At 40.4% G+C, this 19,190-nt stretch overlaps 2 protein-coding genes across 2 annotated transcripts; one reads left to right on the top strand and one right to left on the bottom strand.

Moving 5' to 3' along the window:
* Window positions 1-3,625: 3,625 nt before the first annotated feature.
* LOC128970734 (claudin-19-like) lies at window positions 3,626-15,626 on the top strand. Its single transcript, XM_054386071.1, has 5 exons — window positions 3,626-3,845; window positions 10,838-11,002; window positions 11,153-11,234; window positions 14,033-14,143; window positions 15,507-15,626. The coding sequence occupies exons 1-5, from the start codon at window positions 3,626-3,628 to the stop codon at window positions 15,604-15,606; spliced, it is 678 nt and encodes a 225-aa protein (XP_054242046.1). The 3' UTR covers window positions 15,607-15,626.
* Window positions 15,627-17,559: 1,933 nt separating this feature from the next.
* DUSP28 (dual specificity phosphatase 28) lies at window positions 17,560-18,986 on the bottom strand. The gene is made up of 2 exons (XM_054386210.1): window positions 18,602-18,986; window positions 17,560-17,757 (listed from the first exon to the last, which is right to left on the bottom strand). Exons 1-2 carry the CDS (start codon window positions 18,947-18,949, stop codon window positions 17,623-17,625), a joined length of 483 nt encoding a protein of 160 aa, XP_054242185.1. The 5' UTR covers window positions 18,950-18,986; the 3' UTR covers window positions 17,560-17,622.
* Between the last annotated feature and the right edge of the window lie 204 nt (window positions 18,987-19,190).

Here is a 19,190-nt window from a genome sequence, read left to right as displayed (position 1 = left end):
TAGGGTTGATGAGGCTTATTACTGGCAGAGAGCCCTTTCCACCCAGCCAGTGTTGTAAACACCAACACAGTTTTACTATTAAATGAAAAAGAAAATGGGTGTGTTTGCTTCTAATTTGTGTAAGTTGTAATTTGTAAGTTTCAAGAAGTTGCGTGCACCTTTCTAGTTATCTGTGTTGCCATTGAGATACTAATGGGACCACCAATTGGCCTACACACCAGTCATGCCTGAGCCCCCACTGATGAGAGTGCAGAGCTGCCAAAATCAAGCAGCTGAATACACAGTAGTTTATGTTGGAAATTCATGGAGAGGACAAGAGGCACCATGAAAAGTTCTGGGTGAGCGTGAGGAACACACTCCATGGGAGATTGGGTGTGCCATATTCAGCCCTGGAGGCTGCTCTCTTGTGACTGGATGAGGCTTGGGTGACTGGACTCAATGCTGAAGCTGTGCTTTAGTGGGAGGTTGGTGTCAATGTCGTTCCAACCCAAATTATTCTGTAGTTCATTGTCTGAAGGGAAGGTTACTAGCAAGATGAGAATGATCTGTATATTGCCTTTGCACGTGGCTACAAGCCTCTTTGGGTTATTAATAAGTTACAGCAACTTTGGGAGCATGGTTGCAAGATCAAATCATTTGGAAGTAGAGAGGAAATTAATTAACATTGCTCCTTTTTTTTTTTTTTAATTTCTTAACAAGAGTTTGCCACCTTAGCTAGAGGTCAGGCTCTGACCTGAGGTAACCTCTGTCAGCTTGTGGTGGGAGACTGCTCTAAGTAGTTTAGTACTGTATTTAAATCTCCATTTTATCTCTTTTTGATTGCACTGGTGGCCATGGGTCAGCCTCAGAATTTGCTTGAACTAAGAAATGATTAGCAGGGTCAAAGCCATATATTGCTGGTGTTAAAAGTGTATAAATACAGACATTCATAAACCCAGTGTTGCAACCAGTGCTCTGTCTCTGTTTTTCTATGTAACAAAATGAAAAAGAAGTAAAAGAGTTTTTTAACTTTCCAGTTTAGGCACCTTTATCACGTGATTTTGCTTCCAGAGACCTTATCAGGAGTGATTTGTTTGTGTAAGAGATTTCAATATTTTTCTTTGTTAACCCTTCCTCTCCTGTGCTCAAACCACATGCATTTTGGCTGTGTTGTTTCTAATATTAAGGTGATATTTTTGCTCCCCAAAGGCTTGCTTTTATCACATGTATATAGCGTATGTGTGCAATTTGTATTTATGTGGGCTTGATTTATGGTCATTCTCCTATGGGCAGGTGCAAAGCATGTCTGTGGTTAGTGCTGCCATCATCTCAGTGGCAGTATGCAGCAGCTGGTACAGTCAAGTCCTGATGGGCGTGTGTGGTACAAGCCAAAAGAGGAGGATGGATGTGGTGTTGGTTTCAGTAACAAGCTGTTTCCTTTTGAAAACATCTCTTTTGCAGATGGTTTCTATTAGTGAACTCTTACTCATAGCAACACATTTTAGTGGCATTACTTTCATCATTAAAAATGCAAGAATGCTAAGAAATCAGCACCACCATCACATGGGGATTGCAGTTTTGTGCATGACTGGTGGCTCAGAGGGACTAAGGTACTTTTCTAGACTGTCCTGTGGGTTTTATGTGGTAGCAGAAGGGTTGGGAAGGGATGAGTGAGAGTGGCTCCTTTGGGGTAGAGGAAGACAAAGGAGGAACAACAGCAGCAGCAAAGTGTTTGCAGAGCTGTCCTAGCTGCCAGACCTCCTTTGGTGGGGAGCCAGGGAGCTCTGTGCTGCTTCAGGGCATGTCTGAAATCACAAACAGTTTTGTTTGTTAATGTGCTCCACTGGGCCAGTGTCTGCCCTGATTATTGACTGCAGGGCTTAAATGCTGCTAGGGAAATATAATTTAAAGAGAATGGATTTTTTTTTTTCAAACAAGCAAATGGCCTGCTCACATTTTTGGGTTTTGCACTGGCCCTTGTTTAACCCACTGGAGACTGTGTTTCAGGAGAGGCTCTAGGGCTCTCTGTAACTGCCTCCTGTGGGCTATTGATATGTGACCCATCACTGGGCTCCTAGTCTTCACTGAGACACCAGATCTACTCCCTGGCCCCTAAGGATTCACATACCAGCACTGCATGGTTTGCTCTAGTAGTAAAGATTTTCTTTCCATACTTCCACTTCTCAGCTGGTCCATCAGGCACCATGCTGTTAAAGTTTATTCTTGCCACTTTGCGTCTTCCTGTGTATTGAACTGTCACCAATCTAGATTCAGCCCATGTGTGCACCTTTCTTAGGAGTACCCGCCCACAGTGAGAAGCTCATGGACGTTGTATCAGCTCTAATAGGTGCATTAATATGGGACAGTCTTTTAAGGGTGATAGAAGGAATCTTGCAGTGGTATTCGTAGTCCTGCTATAACATGGTTGAATTTGGGTCAGGGTGGAAGAGGGTTCTGTATTTGTGAAACCTAGTTTCCCAGCTTCCTCACTTTGAAACCTACAGTATTTTAAATTACTGTATTTTAATGAGAAGTTGGTGTTTACAACTTCAGTGTGTCCTGGCCATAGTGATGGTGCAGAGCTTACAGTTTTATTGTCTTTTCCTTCCTGTGAGCAATGAATTGTGATTGTACACAACATACCTACAGAATAGGCAGAAATATTGGGTTATTGGCCTGCCCATCTGGTGTGAAGTCAGCTTGGACTGGTAGAGTGATTGAAATTTATAATTTATTTCAGATATTCTTAATTGACAGTTATGTGTGTTTTGAAGAGGTTACACAATCGTTTGAGAGACAAATGATCTATCGTCAATGTGAAATTAAACTTTTATAGTGGATTATACACATTTTTAGGAGCAGAATAAACTTAATAATTCTTTCCTTGAACAAACATATTCTGAGTGTTGCAGTCATTTAAAATGAGTAAGTATGAGAGGAGGCTTGAATTCTGTTTATTTTTCTTTTATTGTCTCTTTCTTTTTTCCTTCTCCTTTTCCTCTATTTGTCATTTTCCCTGTTTTGTTTGTTTTGTTTTTCTTCTTGTGTGTTTCTTTTTTTCCTGTTTATTTTTTCTTGTTTCACTTATTTTGTTTCTCTTGTTTCTTTTCTTCTTGTTTATTTTCCCCCCTTTCCTTTTCTGTACAGAAAACTTCCATATCCCTACATGGTGTGGGCTGGATCCTAAGACAAATCCTCCTTTCAGTTGTTCTCCTGTGTTACATGAAGACAGCCTCCTTTCATGACAACAGTGTTATGGTGGGAAGCGCAAGTACAGCAATCAATGTGAAAATTGTAATAGTGTTTTGCTGTGTTGCTTTGGAATCTGATGGTGCATGGGCAATGACAAAGCAAATTATATGCCAGTGATTGCCAGGTTAATCTGAATATCTTTGGTACTAACTGTTGATTGTAATTTTCTTATTTGAGTTGTCCATTTCACTGAAACGTTGCCTGAGCCTTTATGCAACAGTTGGGCAGAGCTTTGGCCCTGGGTCCTTGATTTTTAGAATGGGGGGAAAGGTACTTGTAAAGGTCAGGTTTGGGTAAAGATAAACCCACAAACTGTGTGTGTATAACCAGTTTCAAGAGGCTTCTAGAAGCAGAAATTTTGGGAGGCTTCTTTGAAAACATTTTCAGCCAGAAAATGGCACCATCTTCTCTACAAGTCTGTGCATTGCTGCTGGCTTTAGGAGGATTCACCATTTCACTTATTACTACCATGTCCAACAGATGGAAAATTGCAGACACCACAACAGTGCCGGTTGCTACCGACTGGATTTCTGAAGGTCTTTGGAGGGACTGTGCAGTGACTGCTTCTGGATCAGTAGAGTGCAAGAAATGTCCCTACATGTTGAGTTCAGACAGTAAGTGTGCATGGTACATGTATATAAAATCCAGGGATGTAGTTTCATTCCTTCTTTCTGGACAGCTTGTTAGTGTGGCTTATACTGCAGTCGTCACAGAGGATCTCATACAGACAGGATTTGTGCTGTAGTAGTTGCAGGCAGGTTGAAGGGCCCCAGTGAAAGCCATGTGCTTCACCCTGCAATTCAGCACAGTAACTGCTATGGCTTTATTGCCATCTCTGTTGTGTTGTCATAGAGGTATGGGTGACATACAATGAATCTAAGATTTTTTTTTTTTCTTGTTTTAGAAGAAGTAGCATTGTTTTACTCAGCCTAATTCTTAACTACAAGCAGATCATGGGTTAGTGAGTGCTGGTGCTTGCTTGTGTGTTGGTGTGAGACAAGGCTTCTTAGATATTCCAGAACTTTGTGCTAAATCTGTGCATTTGTTCTGGAATTTCTCAGAGGTGGGCAACTTAAATTAAAATATGTCTGTGTGACTGATGCTGTTGTGTTTTCAGTGTGTAGTCAGTGCTAGCAGGGTAGTTGATCTGCAAATAGAAAAACTGCCTTTGTAGAGAGTAAAAATTATTTGTTTCGGTTGTTTTCGATTTAAAAAATATCTCTGTAAACACTATTTTATGGCAAGGGACTAGGAAGGACTGATATAGAACTTTCCTCAAAGAACTGAGTGCACAAACACTAACAGTGTGGCCTTTAAAGACTGTCATTTTGTTAACCTTTCACTCTTAAACAGAACTTTGCATTTATTCTTTTACAACTTTCAGTATTGTGCATTTGCTTTATGAGTTACGTCAGGGAATCATTTCTTCAAGCCTTGCTTGCTTTATAGATCCCTGATTACTGTCATTGCATTTGTCTGGGCTCTTAACAGTTGATTTATTCTCAATGCATAGTGTTCAATACTTAACAAGTACCCCACATCACACCACAAATGCTTGTTTTTCTTGACACAGATTCCACTGAAGTCAGAGCTGCCTAACTGTAAGGCACATTTCTAAAATGTGAGAGTTTAACCCCGAAGAAGCCTACTCTTCTCATATGTGGCAGCAAGGTGGCCTGGATACTTGCAATGGTGTGGCAATTCTGCCTTGCCTCATGCAACAGGAAGAAGCAGATGTTTCATCCCTGTTATGGAGATAAGCAGAGTTAGTGGGGGATAGCTCCTGTGTGTCCCTTAAAATCAGCATGAGGATCCTCATGCCAACCCACAGGCATGCCATGTGGCTGCCTGCAGTGTAATTGCTGTGTCACAGGGCTATTTCTCTTCTTACAGTGCTCAGTCAGCACTCCTGGGTCCTGGAGCAAATCTACAGGGGTGATCAAAAAGGCACAGCTCATGTTGATCAAATATTTAAGGTATTTGTATTTTCAGTATTTTTTTCCCCAACTGGACTGGCTGATCTGATTTTAGAATATACTATTTCTGCCTCTCTCAAACTTTTTACAAGCAAATATGCTCTGTTTGGAGAACACAAGAGGGGTTAGGAGCAATTTCTCTCCTTGGTAATGTATTGCTTTGGTTCTGTATGCTATGTCTTTGTCAGTATTTTACTTACATCAGGAATACACTTTTGTAAGGACTGGAAAAACAAAAGTTTTTGTTTGGAAAAACAAACCCCAGACATCTCTTATGGGCATGTTGTGACTCTCTCAAGGGCTAATCCTTCTGGAGTCTTCATGCAAATGCTATGAATCTGTTAGCATGTTGCATCATAGCAGGATTATTTTATGAAGAAACTCTGACTCAATTTCCTGGAGATAAGAGCAGGTTATCACTGCAAGGAATGGTTAACCCTAGCTGGTATACCCAAGCAGTTTAAGCTGTTAATGTTAGTGGGTGAAGCGAACTGAGTTTATGATTTTGTCTAGTGAAGAGCAAAAGCAAGTAAACAAAGTTTAGCAAACTTCTATTTTGCCTAGAATAGACCTTTTTAAAACGGAAATATTCTGACAAACAGATGCAATCAGCTGCTATATATTATTTTTCAAATACCTGTTTTCCTTCATAATTTCATTCCTTTTAACTTAGGTCTGTCTGTCACACTGGCTCATAGGAGGTTCCATGTGAACAGGAGACTTTTTTTTTTTTTCCTTGGGAGGGTGACAGAGCACTGGAACAGCCTGCCCAGAGAGGTTGTGGAGTCTCCTTCTCTGGAGACATTCAAAGCCCTCCTGGATGTGTTTCTGTGTGACATACTCTAGGTGATCCTGCTGTGATGGGGGGTGGTGGGCTAAATGATATTTTGAAGTCCCTTCCAACCCCTAGCATTCTGTGATTCCCATGAAAAATAATTACAGTTGGATTCCAGTGCAAGTGGGACTGTTTTTAAGACTGAAGGTGTTTAACTCTAGATCAATAGACTGTAAAATATTAATGGAAACCACTCATCCACAGACTTAACTTTCCTGATAGAATTTGGACGCACAGTTGTGATGGATTACTTATGACCATAACTCCAATAAATGTGCTACGTTTTCTAGCAACAGAATAAAGTTCCTGTTCTCAAGCTTTTTTATGCTTGAGTTGTCAAGAAGATAACTCAGTAAAGCTTTTTGATTTGAGATCAATAATAAAATTACAAATAATTTTAAATTTGTGTAAACCCTAGCTAACTCCAGAGGAGAAACAGAAATAAAATATTTACCAGTATTATCACTCTTACAAGAGATTTTGTAGAATACTATCTGGACTTTCTAAGGTGAGACTAAAATTAGGCTCATTTTGTCACTTCTAATATTATAATTAAAAATGTTGATATATTTATCATTAACTGGTCCCACTTCTTAGTCATAAACTGTAAGCCTTATCTCTGGGGTTGAGCAAAGAGCAAAGGTAGCCTCATTTTGGAGTGAAAGGCTGAGATAAAACAGCAAGAAGGCTTCTGAAAGGCTTCACTTGATTGTAATCTAATTATAGGGGTATTTAACTGTTACTACTCACAAGCATGACTGCTGCATTGGAAATCGTTGGTTTTCTCTTGTGCTTGGGTGGCTGGGCACTTATTGGAGCTACTTTGCCAAATAATTACTGGAAAGTCTCAAGTATACATGGTAGTGTCATCACAACCTCTACGTTGTTTGAAAACCTCTGGAAGAGCTGTGCAGAAGACAGCACTGGAGTGTCCAACTGCAGAGATTTTGACTCTTTGCTTGCACTGCCTGGTATGTGACTTTGCCCAGTCTTGTTTATATTGTTTAAAATTTGGTTGGAAAAATGTAGAATGGCTTTTTGTTTTGGTAATTTGGTAGTACTGGAAATAACTGGCCAAGAAGAACTTTGTGGGCTGAAGTAATAAAAAGCTCTTAAGCAGCAGAATGTGCCAAGCACCTTGGTAAAGGCTGTAAAATAAGGCAAATGAAGTCGCTTGATCAAACATTCAATTTAATAGGCATTTTAAATATGGTGTAATATTTTTTCTAGCTTCTTGGCAAAGGAATCAGGAGGACATTTTTTTTTTTAACACATCTTATAGAGTTCCATGTGTATTTGGAATTATATAAACCTTTTGCAAAACTTGATAGCTAATGTACTGTAGCTGGAGTTTTAAAATATGGTATGTAAGAAATACTGTTTATAGCTGAGAAGTGGCAGTGGCTTGTGAGTGTTGGGACTGAAAATTGTAGGTAATGCAAGAAACACAACGAGTATGTGTTATAAATTAATACACTTGTCAGAACTTGTTAACTAATGTCTTGTTTTATGTGTGATTCTAAATAGCAGGACATTTAGATGTGCTGGCTCCTCTACTCTATATCAGCCTTCAGCAGAATTGTGGATTGTCCTCAGAGGCTCAGCTAAAACAATATTCTGTGGATAGTAAGCATGTTTAATAAAAACTAGCTTTACTGTCTGTAATCTTGAATGGATATCCCAGAATAAAAAGGTTTTCCTACTTAGTTGAATCTGCAATGGGAGGTAGCTAAACTAAATAAACAGGTGCATACTCCTAATCTGAAGAATGTGTAATATAGGATCAGTGGGAATGAGGTATTAAATTAAGTTTCTCTCTCAGTCTGAAATAAGCAGATGTTGTTGACCAGCTCTGACACTAGTGTACCAATTCTCCAAAATGTCTGTGTCCAGTGCTGAGGGAATAATCTCTTTTCATCTTTCACTGTTACCTAACAATTGGGTTTAAAATGCATCTGTGTGTTAAGAGGAACATTACCCTATTTAAATTTCTTAGACCCAGCCATAGCAGGATCATGTCCATCAGACATTATCCTCTGCAGAGGCTCTTGTATGAACCACTTCAAGCACTAGTTCATAATTTACTGCCACTGCTTCTAGGCAGCATCTTGTCATTGATGTTTTTATATGAGGTGCTGCCTCTGAGACGGTCATAGAGCTCCCATGTGTGCAGATGTGGGCAGTGGGGACACAATTGGTCAGCATCTTGGAGCTGTTGAGAAAAAAGTGTGATTTAAAGAAACTGGGCAAAGCGGAGCAGGGAACAGAAAAAAAATCATCATGAGTAGATGTGCTAAAGCAAAAGAGAAAGGAAGGCAAGCAACAGCAAGGCTCCTGGAGAATTGTAGATAACAACATGGAGTCAGCAGGAAGTTAAAAACCAGGGCTAAACAGAAAGTAAATGAATAGACCAGGCTCTGGAAGTGAATTTGTGGTGATTAAATTTGATTTGTTGACAAGGAGATCAATTACACTGTTGAGAAGGTGGCAGTGTATAGGCAAGGGGAAGGAAAAAGCAGCTTGCAGAATTGTGGAGAAAAAAAAGGGTGTTAGAAAGGAGAAATGGAAAAGAAACACTGAAGACACTGAATTGTAGGAAAAGTCAAGAGGACAGTTGGGCAAACCAGTAAAGAGGAAGAAAGTGGGGTTGTTAGCAACAAGGGCTGAGCAAACAAGTGGAACCTCCAAGAAACATCTGTAGCACTTGCAGATATTAGCCAAGGCAGACTGAAAATTACCATGGTTAGTTTAGGTGCGTTTTAAATTGCTGATTAGAAACTCAGCTGAACTTGCTGCAGAAGAAGACGCCCAGGGGGAGAAAAAAAAAAGAAGAAACAAAAATGTCTTTGTTACCTTTCATCAGAAGAACCACAAAGATTTCCCATGAAGGTTTCCTTACTAGCAGCTGAGCTATGTGGTACATATCCAGGTTTTGTTTTGTGCATGGGAAACATCAGCCTTGGTTCTTTTAAACAGAATTAAAGCTTTTGAATTCAGCAAGCCATTAATCCCAATCACCAATGTTTGAAGTAAGGAGCTTTTTAAAAGCAACGTTGCCTAAGATTGAAACCATGATCGTCTGCTGTGCAGAGCTAGCACTACCTATCTGGTCACAGCTAGATCAAGCATTTGATATAAAGCAGTCAGCTGCCAAGTGCTTTTAAAACTCTCTCCCCCCTTCTTTTTTAAGGTTTCATAGGTGTTTCTTCCAATGACAGAATTTTGAGATAATTTCTTACAATTAGTATTAATTGATAAAATGAACTGACTTTGTGTCTTGTTCAAGAAGCTCACTTGTAAGATAAAGACAACAAAATTTTGAACTTTATGGACTGTGCAACAACCTCCTCAGTTAAGGCTGTTGAGCTTATTACATTGTGGTACAAAGAGGATACAGTATGAAAACTCTTCTGCTAACATCATACAACAAGAAATTAGCCTGAGGGTATGCTTGTGTGTCCTGGAAAGATATTGGGGAGTCCCATCTAATACTGCAGGAGTCCCAAAGACTTGAAATGTCAGTTGTTGTATCCCTGCTGTGAGTAATTCCTGCTTCCATGGTGTAAAATTCCAAGCTAGAAAGCAGCATTGGAGTTGAACGCTTGTCCTAACAATGTCTTCTGCAGCCAAAACCCTTGAACTGTTAATGGTACTTTGAAGGGTCTTTTCACTTTTATTACTGTGTGTATTGTCGTGTCCCCTCCCCCCCCCATTTTAAAATGTTAACATTGTTAACAAACAATGTTATCTTTTAATTCTGTGTATTTATCTCATGACAATTTATTACCGTCTTGGTTAACTCTCAAGCTTGCAAGACTCTTAAGCCACATAGGTTACAAAGCCCACCAAGTCACAGTGTGAATCTCACTTCACCTCCTGTTTCTGTGCCTGATTTTTATTTTCTGGACTTACAGGCTTGCTCCACTTCAGAGCTAGAGTTGTTTAGATTGAAAAAGACCTTGAAGATTATCGAGTCAACAAAGTTAGCAGCCAAGACTTGCCAGACTGGTGACACTTGTTTATCTCATGGCAGAGCTTGTTGACCTGGAACCTGCTGTATACAGGTTGCCATTTTAACAGAACCTCAAAGTCCCTGTTTGAGCTGTGTTTTTCTGTGAAACTGATACCTAAATAGGAAGACCAGGAGCTTAGGTGGTGCAGAATCAGCATACCAAATTCCCTAACATGCCCACAGCATCTGTAACCTCTCTGCAGGAGCATGTCTTAGGGAGGAGTGCTGCAGCTCTTGTATCCACTCATGTCCTGTTTGTTACCTCAACCCAGAGTTTAAGGTGCACTGCTAACCTGAGCAATTTCTTTCCCAGCTCTCACTGGAAGTATCAAAGCTGGCACACTTTTTCCAGTTCCTCTGTAGTGCCAGAGCCCCACACACCATGGCTAGGACCTGGAGATCAGAGGTGTCCTGAGCACTCAGCTTATATAGGTGTAGGGAAGTCACCAGGAGCATATATACCACCATGGGTTTTAACAGGACTTAAAGATGTAGACTGTGAAGGGCTTGCTATAGTTTTTCAGAGTTTACTTACCAAAGCTCCAAGAGGATTTACTGAGCTTATAAAGTGTAAGTGTAGTTCAGCTCTGATATCTGGTTAACTTGAAGGCTAAAAACTTGGGTTTGGATGCTTCTCTGATCCAAATTGCAAAGTTGGACAAGACTCATTCATTACTGCTCCTGTTAATTTTGTCACTTCCTCTAATCACATTTATTTTTTCAGCACAAGATTAACTTAATTTCTGTACGGATCCTGATTTGTTTTCTGTTCTTCTGTCTTAGCTCATGTTCAGGCATGTCGTGCCTTGATGATTGCTTCCATTCTTCTGGGATTCATAGCTGCAGTACTCTCACTGCTTGGTTTGAAGTGCACAAACATTGGGTTGAGTGATGAAGAAGCAAAAATGAAGTTTACTGTCACAGGAGGATTTCTCTTTATTTTAGGAGGTAATATCAAGGCTGAAATGAGAACGCTATCAATGCTTTGTACTGCTTTCACAGCTGGACTAAATGAAATGAACACTTGTTCTTGGTTTACAGCTGTTACAGCCATTAAAGGAATCATTCACCTGTGTTCTTTTTAAACTTTTCTGGTAGGTCTCTGCTCCATGGTGGCTATTTCTTGGTATGCTGCGATGATTACTGCTCAGTTTTTTGATCCATTTTATGCTGGAACCAAGTAAGTTCATAGTTCTGTCATACGAAACTCCATCATGTATAACAGACAGCCACACTAACCTCAGCTGCTCCAGAGTTTCAGAGCCTGGATGGATCCTGTTACCAAGTCCTACAGTTTATTATCAGGGAGTCTTTTCACCTTGGAGATGCTGGGGGGAGGAAGGAGAATTCTCTTCTGGAAAGTTTAGTGAATGTGTTGGGAATTTCAACCGCATATCTGAAGGGGTTTGTATACTATGTTTACATAGAATCCTAGAATGGCTTAGGTTGGAAAGGACCTTCAAGATCCTCTACTCCAACCTCCCTGCCATGGGCAGGGACATCTCTCCACCATACTTGGCCGCTCAAGGCCTCATCCAACCTGGCCTTGAAAACCCTGAGGGAGGGTGTAAAACATTTAAGTGTCCAATGTTATGAAGAAGAAAAAGTAAAAACCTTAATTTTTGTCAGCAGTTAGATCAAAAGAAGTACAAAATGCCTAGAATGCATTTGCCTCAGATGTACAGGAAAACGAAAAAAAGCGCGCAGAAACCAGCTTGGCCTGTGTACCAGTGCCCTGCAGATAGCTGAGGAATGCCACTGAAGCGGTCAATGAAGCGTGCTGCTTGTCTTTTAAGTAAAAAATATTTTTCCCTACATAGTAACAGCTCAACATTCGTTTGCCTTATGAATTAAAATGAAGGCAACGTTTGTGGACTATCAGTTGTGCACAAACAAGTTTCAAGGTATAAAAGCCTTTATTCCTGTCTGAACGTTGCAGCTTGCAACGTTCTTCAAAACCAAATGCCTGCTTATGACACCTTATCTAGATCAATAGATTTAGCAATGAGGAAGAAGGGTGGAGATGACCGGGCCTTTCCTTCAGAGAGGGGGCAAAAAAGGACAGGGAAATGTAATATATTGCTTGTGGAATAGGATATAGCTGGTCTGGGGGGGAGGGAGACATCTATAATTTTCCAGTACCTTTGCTGAGTACATTATTTTTAGATCAGCAAACTATAAATCTTCAGTTGCTAGGATATTTCAGGTCTTTTGTAAGCTTCCTTCTGAGAATCAGTTCAGGGAAGTCAGAGGTGAAGTGCTTTGTTATGAACCAAAGTACTTCAAGCAATTGCTTTCGATGTTTGTTAGTTTTCCTTGTGCTTTCAAACAAGCACTTACAAAGAAATTGCACTTGTGAATGCTTTTTGTTGTTTTATATCCCCTTGACATAATTATATGAAGGGCAATAAATGCGTTAGAGGACTGAAACAACAGTTGATAAGGAATTTCAGTTAGTGGAATAGTTGCGAGTTTTATAGTTCAGCTTTGGGGCTTCAACATCACCACAAGTTAATCAGTTACCAGATTGTTTGCATTCAGAAGCCAAAGAATCTTTTACTTTAATATCTAAACTTCATATATAAGGCTATCGATTCACTAAGCAGTTCTTAGTAAATTAACTTTGAGTATTAGTAGAGCCAGACATGTTCTGAGGAAGTTTGTGCTCCTTGGACTCTGTGAGACAGGTTTAAACTCAATTATGGACATGTATTGATCCTCACTTTTAAGAGACTGGCAAATCTGGTTTTTCAGATTGCATTTTTTTGGCCTGACTTCAGCAAATTAGTAAGCTAATTCTCAATGTGTCATACAGCTGTGAAGGCAACCTAAGGTGTCCTGCAGGTCCCTCCTGTATACTTACTGCTCATGTGATGCCTACAGCATTCCTGTCTCTAGGTGAATAATGAGCAGAGATGAATTCATGCACTGGGCAACATCTCTCAATTGGTCCTTAGTATTTCTCTAGCAACCTGCACTCCTGTGTTTTTGAGGCCATGATTGCCTCCTTGTTTTGTGTTTGGAAAGTGCTCAAAACAGTGAAGACCTTGCAGCTCCGGCATGCAATGAGACCATGGAGAGCGGTCAGCCTGTGTAAACCTCTGCAACCTGCCTGTTAGCAATGAATTCTGCAGGCAGAAACTTAAGCACTTTTAAATGATTCTGTGTTTACAAGTGGAAGGAAAACACACATCTCTGGTTTCAGCATACCTTCTATGAAGTCCATGACACTTATTTTGGCCTTAGTTTCAGTGTCTCAGACCACAGAGGTACAGCTATATTGTGGTTACGGCCTTGGTCTGAATATCATTACTTGCTTTTTGATATTGTGAAACTCCTGACAGGCTTTTCCAGGCTCAGCTGTGTCTGGTCTTTGGATGAAATTAATTATCAGTGAAATTTTTGGATTGGACTAAGGGGCTACCTGAAAGGTGTAGTTTTGTACAGTGAAATGGGGAAGTATTCCTTTTCGACTTGGGACTATTCATAAATATCTTTCAGCCCTATATCCACAGAGACTGCTGAATATTCTTTCAGATACACAAGTCTGAAAACTAACCCTATACATACAGTTGCCTGTGGGTGATTTAGCATTGTGCCCATAGAAAACTGTGCTTAGCCTTTTCTTATGAAGGGTCCACTTTAGTAGCACAGCCAATGCAAAGACAAAACTGTTGTGGACTGCACAGAATGTATATTCATTAGCAACACAAGTATTTATTGCTACTTATCTTCTCGTTGTTTTCATACTTTCTGTACTGTCACTAATTTGGCAGAACACTTAAATATACATTTAAGACTTTTACTGAACAGACCCAGAGCTACATCTGATCTCTGTTATCTGTTAAAATACCTTTCAGTTAGGTTATTTCTATGCAGACTAGAGTTTCTGTGTTTACATGATTTTTGTACTTTATGGCACAGTCTAAAACAATGACTTTGTGATACACAGCTTCCACAAAATCTTCCATGTTTCAGGTATGAACTAGGAGATGCTCTGTACTTAGGCTGGGCTGGATCTGTTCTTTATATGCTCGGTGGGATCTTATTGACCTGTTCATGTAAAGGGAAGCAAACCAAGGATTACAGGTAATGTAGGATTTGTCAGCTTAAATAGCAGCTGCCAATTATTTTCTGTTTGTATACTGTTCTCTCTCTCTCACCCTCTGGCATAAATCTATAGCCATACAAACAGAGAATTATACCCGTTAATTCAGTGCTGTGGCATGTCACAGACTTGTGATAGCAGGGGAGGCATTACCAAATATTTGTACCTCCCAGACAGTGCAGTTGTTGCTACATCACCATAAGGAGTCACCTTTAACTAGTGTTAGATAAGTCGGAGTGCTGCTGATAGTATTTGGAATACGTGGTGAACTTGTGCAGTGAAAGAGATCTATTGCCAAAAAGTAGTCCATTAAGCGTATTATAAACAACTTTATCTTCAGTATTCAACTGCTATTAAAATATCTGAACACCATTCAATTTGCAGAAGGACTAACGACCTTTCCTTCCCAAGGCATACTCAATTAGTCATTAGATATGTATGATTTTTATCTTATTCCTTATGGAAATGTCCTTTTGGACATCAAATCAGAAAATATGAGATTTCTGCTTCAGTATTTGATCTTGCCTGGTTTTTTTTTTGGTTTTTTTTTTTTTAATCCCAAATTATCCACACATACAGATGATCCTTTTCTGAAGGAAAGGGATATCAGAAATAGCAGAGGCTTGTGTCTAGCTGGAAGAACCCAAATGGCTTGGAGACTGTACTAGTTGAGCTTGAGAGGATAACATAGGAGAAAGAAGCATGTTCACTGCTGCTGTATTTAATCCTAGTAAAGTTATGTCAAAACACATAATAAGTGAAAGTATTCTTCTGATACTCCACTACCTAACTGGAAGCCATTTAAGTTTTATTTCACCAGCCACGTTGGACTTTATATCTCACTCACCATACTTGGAAATAAAGTACCCCAAATCCTGAAATACCTTGAAAATCAGCTAAAACTGATGTATGAAATAGAAGTTCAACATTACAAATGACAGCTGAAGGTGTTGGCAGAAGATATGTCTGTTTTCCTTTCTCATCTTCTTGATTCTTGTATTAAAAACTGCAGCTTGCACAAAGGCTTTAAGGTCTAGGTTCTCTTCTGCTTTAGGGACTTGGCTAAAATGTGTTGAGGAAGAGCAGAGGTGACATAGGAATGCAGAATGTGTTTCTGATTACAAGGGATGGCTGTGCTGCCTGGCAGAGGCCATCTCTTTCCCCTTATCTACAACACTGATGAGATCAATAGCCCTCTAATTTCTGCACCTTTGTGAAGTGTGTGCTATTGGTGGGTTGGATTCAGACCTAAATGAATAAATTCCTAAGTATCTGAAACTGTGGCCGTATTTGTAACACCCATTATTCTGTATATTTTTTTTCCTTTTTTTTCTCAATTTACAGTCCCAACAGATACCCATATTCAGCAGGCCGGGCAGCTCATCAGCAGCACATTTACACCAAAGACTCTGAGACAGTCATAAGCAACAAGGAGTATGTCTAAATGTTTTACATCACTTGTAACGTTAATAGGTTATGGACTCAAATGAAGAAGTGAGCTACTCCCAGGATTCCGGTTCCAAATTGCAATCTTTCATCTTGATTTGGAGCAGTGCAAGGAGGAGGTATGGTTTTTCTGTGTAAATAGGAATGGTTTTCCATGAATGGCTTTCACGTGTAAGTGGATTTTGACAGAAAAAGCTCTGATGTGGGATCCTGCAGCGAGAAGGTTTTCTGCATGCTGAGAAGCCTGGTAAAATTTAACCAGAGAGCGCAGTGTATCCTGACAATCAAGAGCAACTGCTTCTATTTCAGCTGACTCAAAAATGTGGAACTGATATGCTGTAGCTGACTGCAAGCTAATATGCCTCTCAGTTAGAAATGTATGGTGTTGTCATTAATGTTCAGCTTTTGTTTAGCAGCTTTAGCTTTTGACAGGAAATAAAACGTTATTCCACAGACTGACTGAAACAGATTTTTTTGTTGAGTGGTATCCAGGCCATCAATAAGGATATAGTCATTATACTGTGGGATTGAAGTCTCATGTTGTACTGTAATTTATATTATGTAAGATGGTCAAGATTTATAAAAGCTACCAAAAAATTCCCCAGCAGCCACTCACCTTCAAAATCTGCAGATATGCAACAAATTTCTTTGCAGTGCAGATAGCAAAGATAAAGGAAACAGAATGAACCAAACACAGATGGGAGTGGAGAAAGCATTTGGTACAAAACTGCCTTATGATAACTAAGAAGCTGATCGCCTCATTTAAAAAATTTTATTTCTACGTTTTCAGCTTTTACTATAACCCTGATTTAACTTTGAACAATCTTTAACTTTCGGAACGTCTATTGTGTCTGAATTGTCTAATTTATGTAGTTCCCCAGTGGCTTTATTCTCTGTCATTGTTCCATCATTAGGATTTCTGCCTTAAACTACTCCACTGATGGAAGTGTATGTTTGCCTTGTGTAAACACTTAGACAGATGATGATGATGATGAGCTAACTTCACTTCATGTTGATGCTTTGAGCAATGTGGGATGGAATTTCACACTGCAGGTTCACGAGTTTCATAACTTCCTCCTTTTAAATGACAAATGTATTTGTACAGTTTGACCAAATGCCTTGCTGTTTCTCTCTACTTTTCATGTCTTACGATAAACATAATTGTAGTCTGATTTAGAAATTTCATGCAGCTTCCTTGATATCCCAGGAAATAATTTCACAGGGTACCCTGCAGACAGGCTTAGCAGAAATGATTTAGCCATGTTGCTTGCATGCAGATACAGCTGACTTGTAAACTGACACATGAAGACATGAACTGAGCAACGGCAGATCTTGTTACACCTAGTAAAGCTAAAAGGAGTTAGGATTACTTTTACATTGCAAGTGTCATCTTCTTCCCTCCACTATCAGCTGTTGCTTTAAAAATATTTTGGTGTTTTGGAGACTAATTTCGAAAGCTGAAAATGCACTTGACTTGCACGGTAGGAGCTGAGCTGTTTACTATCATCTGTGCATTCTGGCCTTTGGAGTTGTCAGTAGTTTTGTGATGGTATTTTGTTCTAGTTGAACATAAGGAAAATGTAGGACTTAGGCAAAGGCTAAGCAGTTTCAGTGTCAGTTTCCCTCCAAAGGTTGCGTCAGCTTATGACCCAGTAGGTGAGACAGAAATTCAGGACTTCCTTGGCTTGACATCAGGCTTTCCAGTGATGTCAGTTGGGAGTTTAATTAAAAACCAAGAGTAAAATCCCTGTGTAGTAACTCATTCATTTGTTCATTATCATATTCAGTGTCACTCAGGGGAAAAGAAATGCTCTCTTGCTGTTTACCGTCCTTCCAACCATTTTCCGTTTCTGCTCTTTCTCCCTGCTCATCTGCCCCTGTCCCACATGCCATCAACAGTCATGCTCTGAATGAATTCAATGAACACGCATTGGCATTTTATGTAGAAGGGATAGATGGAATTATTATTTTTTTAAAATCTGTAGCAAGCTACTTAACTCTCTCTAAAACATCTTCATACATTACTGTTCTTAACTTGTTTGCTTAGCAGGTCGAATTGCTTTGGTATCTGCAAATCTTCTTCATATCTCTGCAGCTGAGACCAAAATCCTGAATTGGGTTCTGCTACCGGTCTGGCAGTCTTCACAGTCTAGGAGAAAGGACAGATACTGTAGAAGCAAAGGCAGCTATCACACAAACAATGTTGTTTTTTTCTTTTCCTTCTAGACTTTTGAGGATATTTACTGTGGTTTGACTTGGTAATGGAATAATAAACAGGTATTTTGGTCAGCTGACCTCACTCTGCTTACTAGACCTTTCTGGCATGTGGTCCCTGTTACAGAAGGATTCATGGGCAAGACGTGAGAAGCAACTGTTGAATATTCTGGAAATGTGAAAGTCTCTCATGAAGCACTGCCCGTGATTAAGATAGCAAGAAGCTTGGTCACGTATCTGCACACCTCTGTCTAGCGCTGAGCAAACTGTTATCTAAATTAGAGGCTCCAGGGATACACCTACCAAATGGGTAAACACTAAAAGATTGCAGAGCATGTCACATGTGTTGGATGGGTTTTCTAATGGAGCTGAGGTGCTAGTACTCATAGCTAGCTAGTCCCAAGCAGGTCCAGCAGATGAAGTTACTTTGCTGTGTGGAGCTGTCACAAATCCTGCAAACAACTTCTGCACCCACTTCACTCTCTTTATGTCTCTAATATCACTTACTGTAAGTAAGCAAATGACAGGGAGCAACATTCACAAAATAACTATGCATGTTTGCAACCTGTGCTTAAAGCTAGCTTGCATTTTTAATTACAGTTCTTAGTGAAAACAGGTACAGTGGAATTTTTTCCCTCAAATGCAGTATCTGTGTAAAGACTGGTGAACAGGTGAGAGCACCAAAATAATTCAACATCAGAACTCATTGTTACTCGTGGAAAACATTGCATTTCTTACCTGAAAGACATCTAAATATCAGCCAGAGTGTGACTACCTACCTCAAAGGCATCCTTGAGTGGGAGCTTTTGGTGTCTCATCAAATAAGCGGTGCAGATGGCTGCTGATCGGCTGCGGCCATTTTTGCAGTAAACCAGGCACTTCCCACCGCTCTTCACAGCCTCTTCTATGGCATCACTGCACTGCTCGAAGTAGCGGTACAGGTCCTCAGCCGGGTCGTCGAAGACGGGCACGCGTATGCCCCGCACCTGCTGCAGGCTGGGAAACGGCTGCTGTCGGGTGACATTAACGCAGAAGGTGACTCCCTCTCGTGTAAGCAGGTCCTCGTTGCAGGCTGCCTTGGCGTTGCTGATGAGCAGTGAGGAGGTGACCTTGCCGAGCTCGAGCATCGGCAGCCAAGGCCGCAGCGTCACCGGCACCGCTGCCCCCCTGCAGAGCCCCCAGATTGGTTCCTCCGCGCCGCATTCGAGTCCCGGCACAGCCCCGGTGCGGAGGGACGCCGGGGACTCCGGGTGCGAGTGGATTCCCCCAGCAATGCATCTGGGCTGTGCTGCGCTATATTTATCTCCTCTGCACAGGCTGGAGCGTGACGGCTTCGGGTAGGTCCTAGTGCCTGCTGGAGCCTGAGAG

Source organism: Indicator indicator, chromosome 13, assembly GCF_027791375.1.
Source record: "Indicator indicator isolate 239-I01 chromosome 13, UM_Iind_1.1, whole genome shotgun sequence".
NCBI classification, from domain to species: domain Eukaryota; kingdom Metazoa; phylum Chordata; class Aves; order Piciformes; family Indicatoridae; genus Indicator; species Indicator indicator.
Note: the sequence above shows the minus strand (reverse complement) of the source record. Positions and strands in the feature narration are given on the sequence as shown.

What these genes read in the sequence shown, in the direction of transcription:
- LOC128970734 (XM_054386071.1), top strand. Translation starts at nt 3,626, where the DNA reads ATGGCACCATCTTCTCTACAAGTCTGTGCATTGCTGCTGGCTTTAGGA. An exon ending in CCATTTTATGCTGGAACCAA is followed by an intron (nt 11,235 to 14,032) that starts GTAAGTTCATAG and finishes TCCATGTTTCAG; the next exon opens with GTATGAACTAGGAGATGCTC. An exon ending in AAGCAAACCAAGGATTACAG is followed by an intron (nt 14,144 to 15,506) that starts GTAATGTAGGAT and finishes CTCAATTTACAG; the next exon opens with TCCCAACAGATACCCATATT.
- DUSP28 (XM_054386210.1), bottom strand. Translation starts at nt 18,949, where the DNA reads ATGCTCGAGCTCGGCAAGGTCACCTCCTCACTGCTCATCAGCAACGCC. An exon ending in CACTCAAGGATGCCTTTGAG is followed by an intron (nt 17,758 to 18,601) that starts GTAGGTAGTCAC and finishes CCTTTCTCCTAG; the next exon opens with ACTGTGAAGACTGCCAGACC.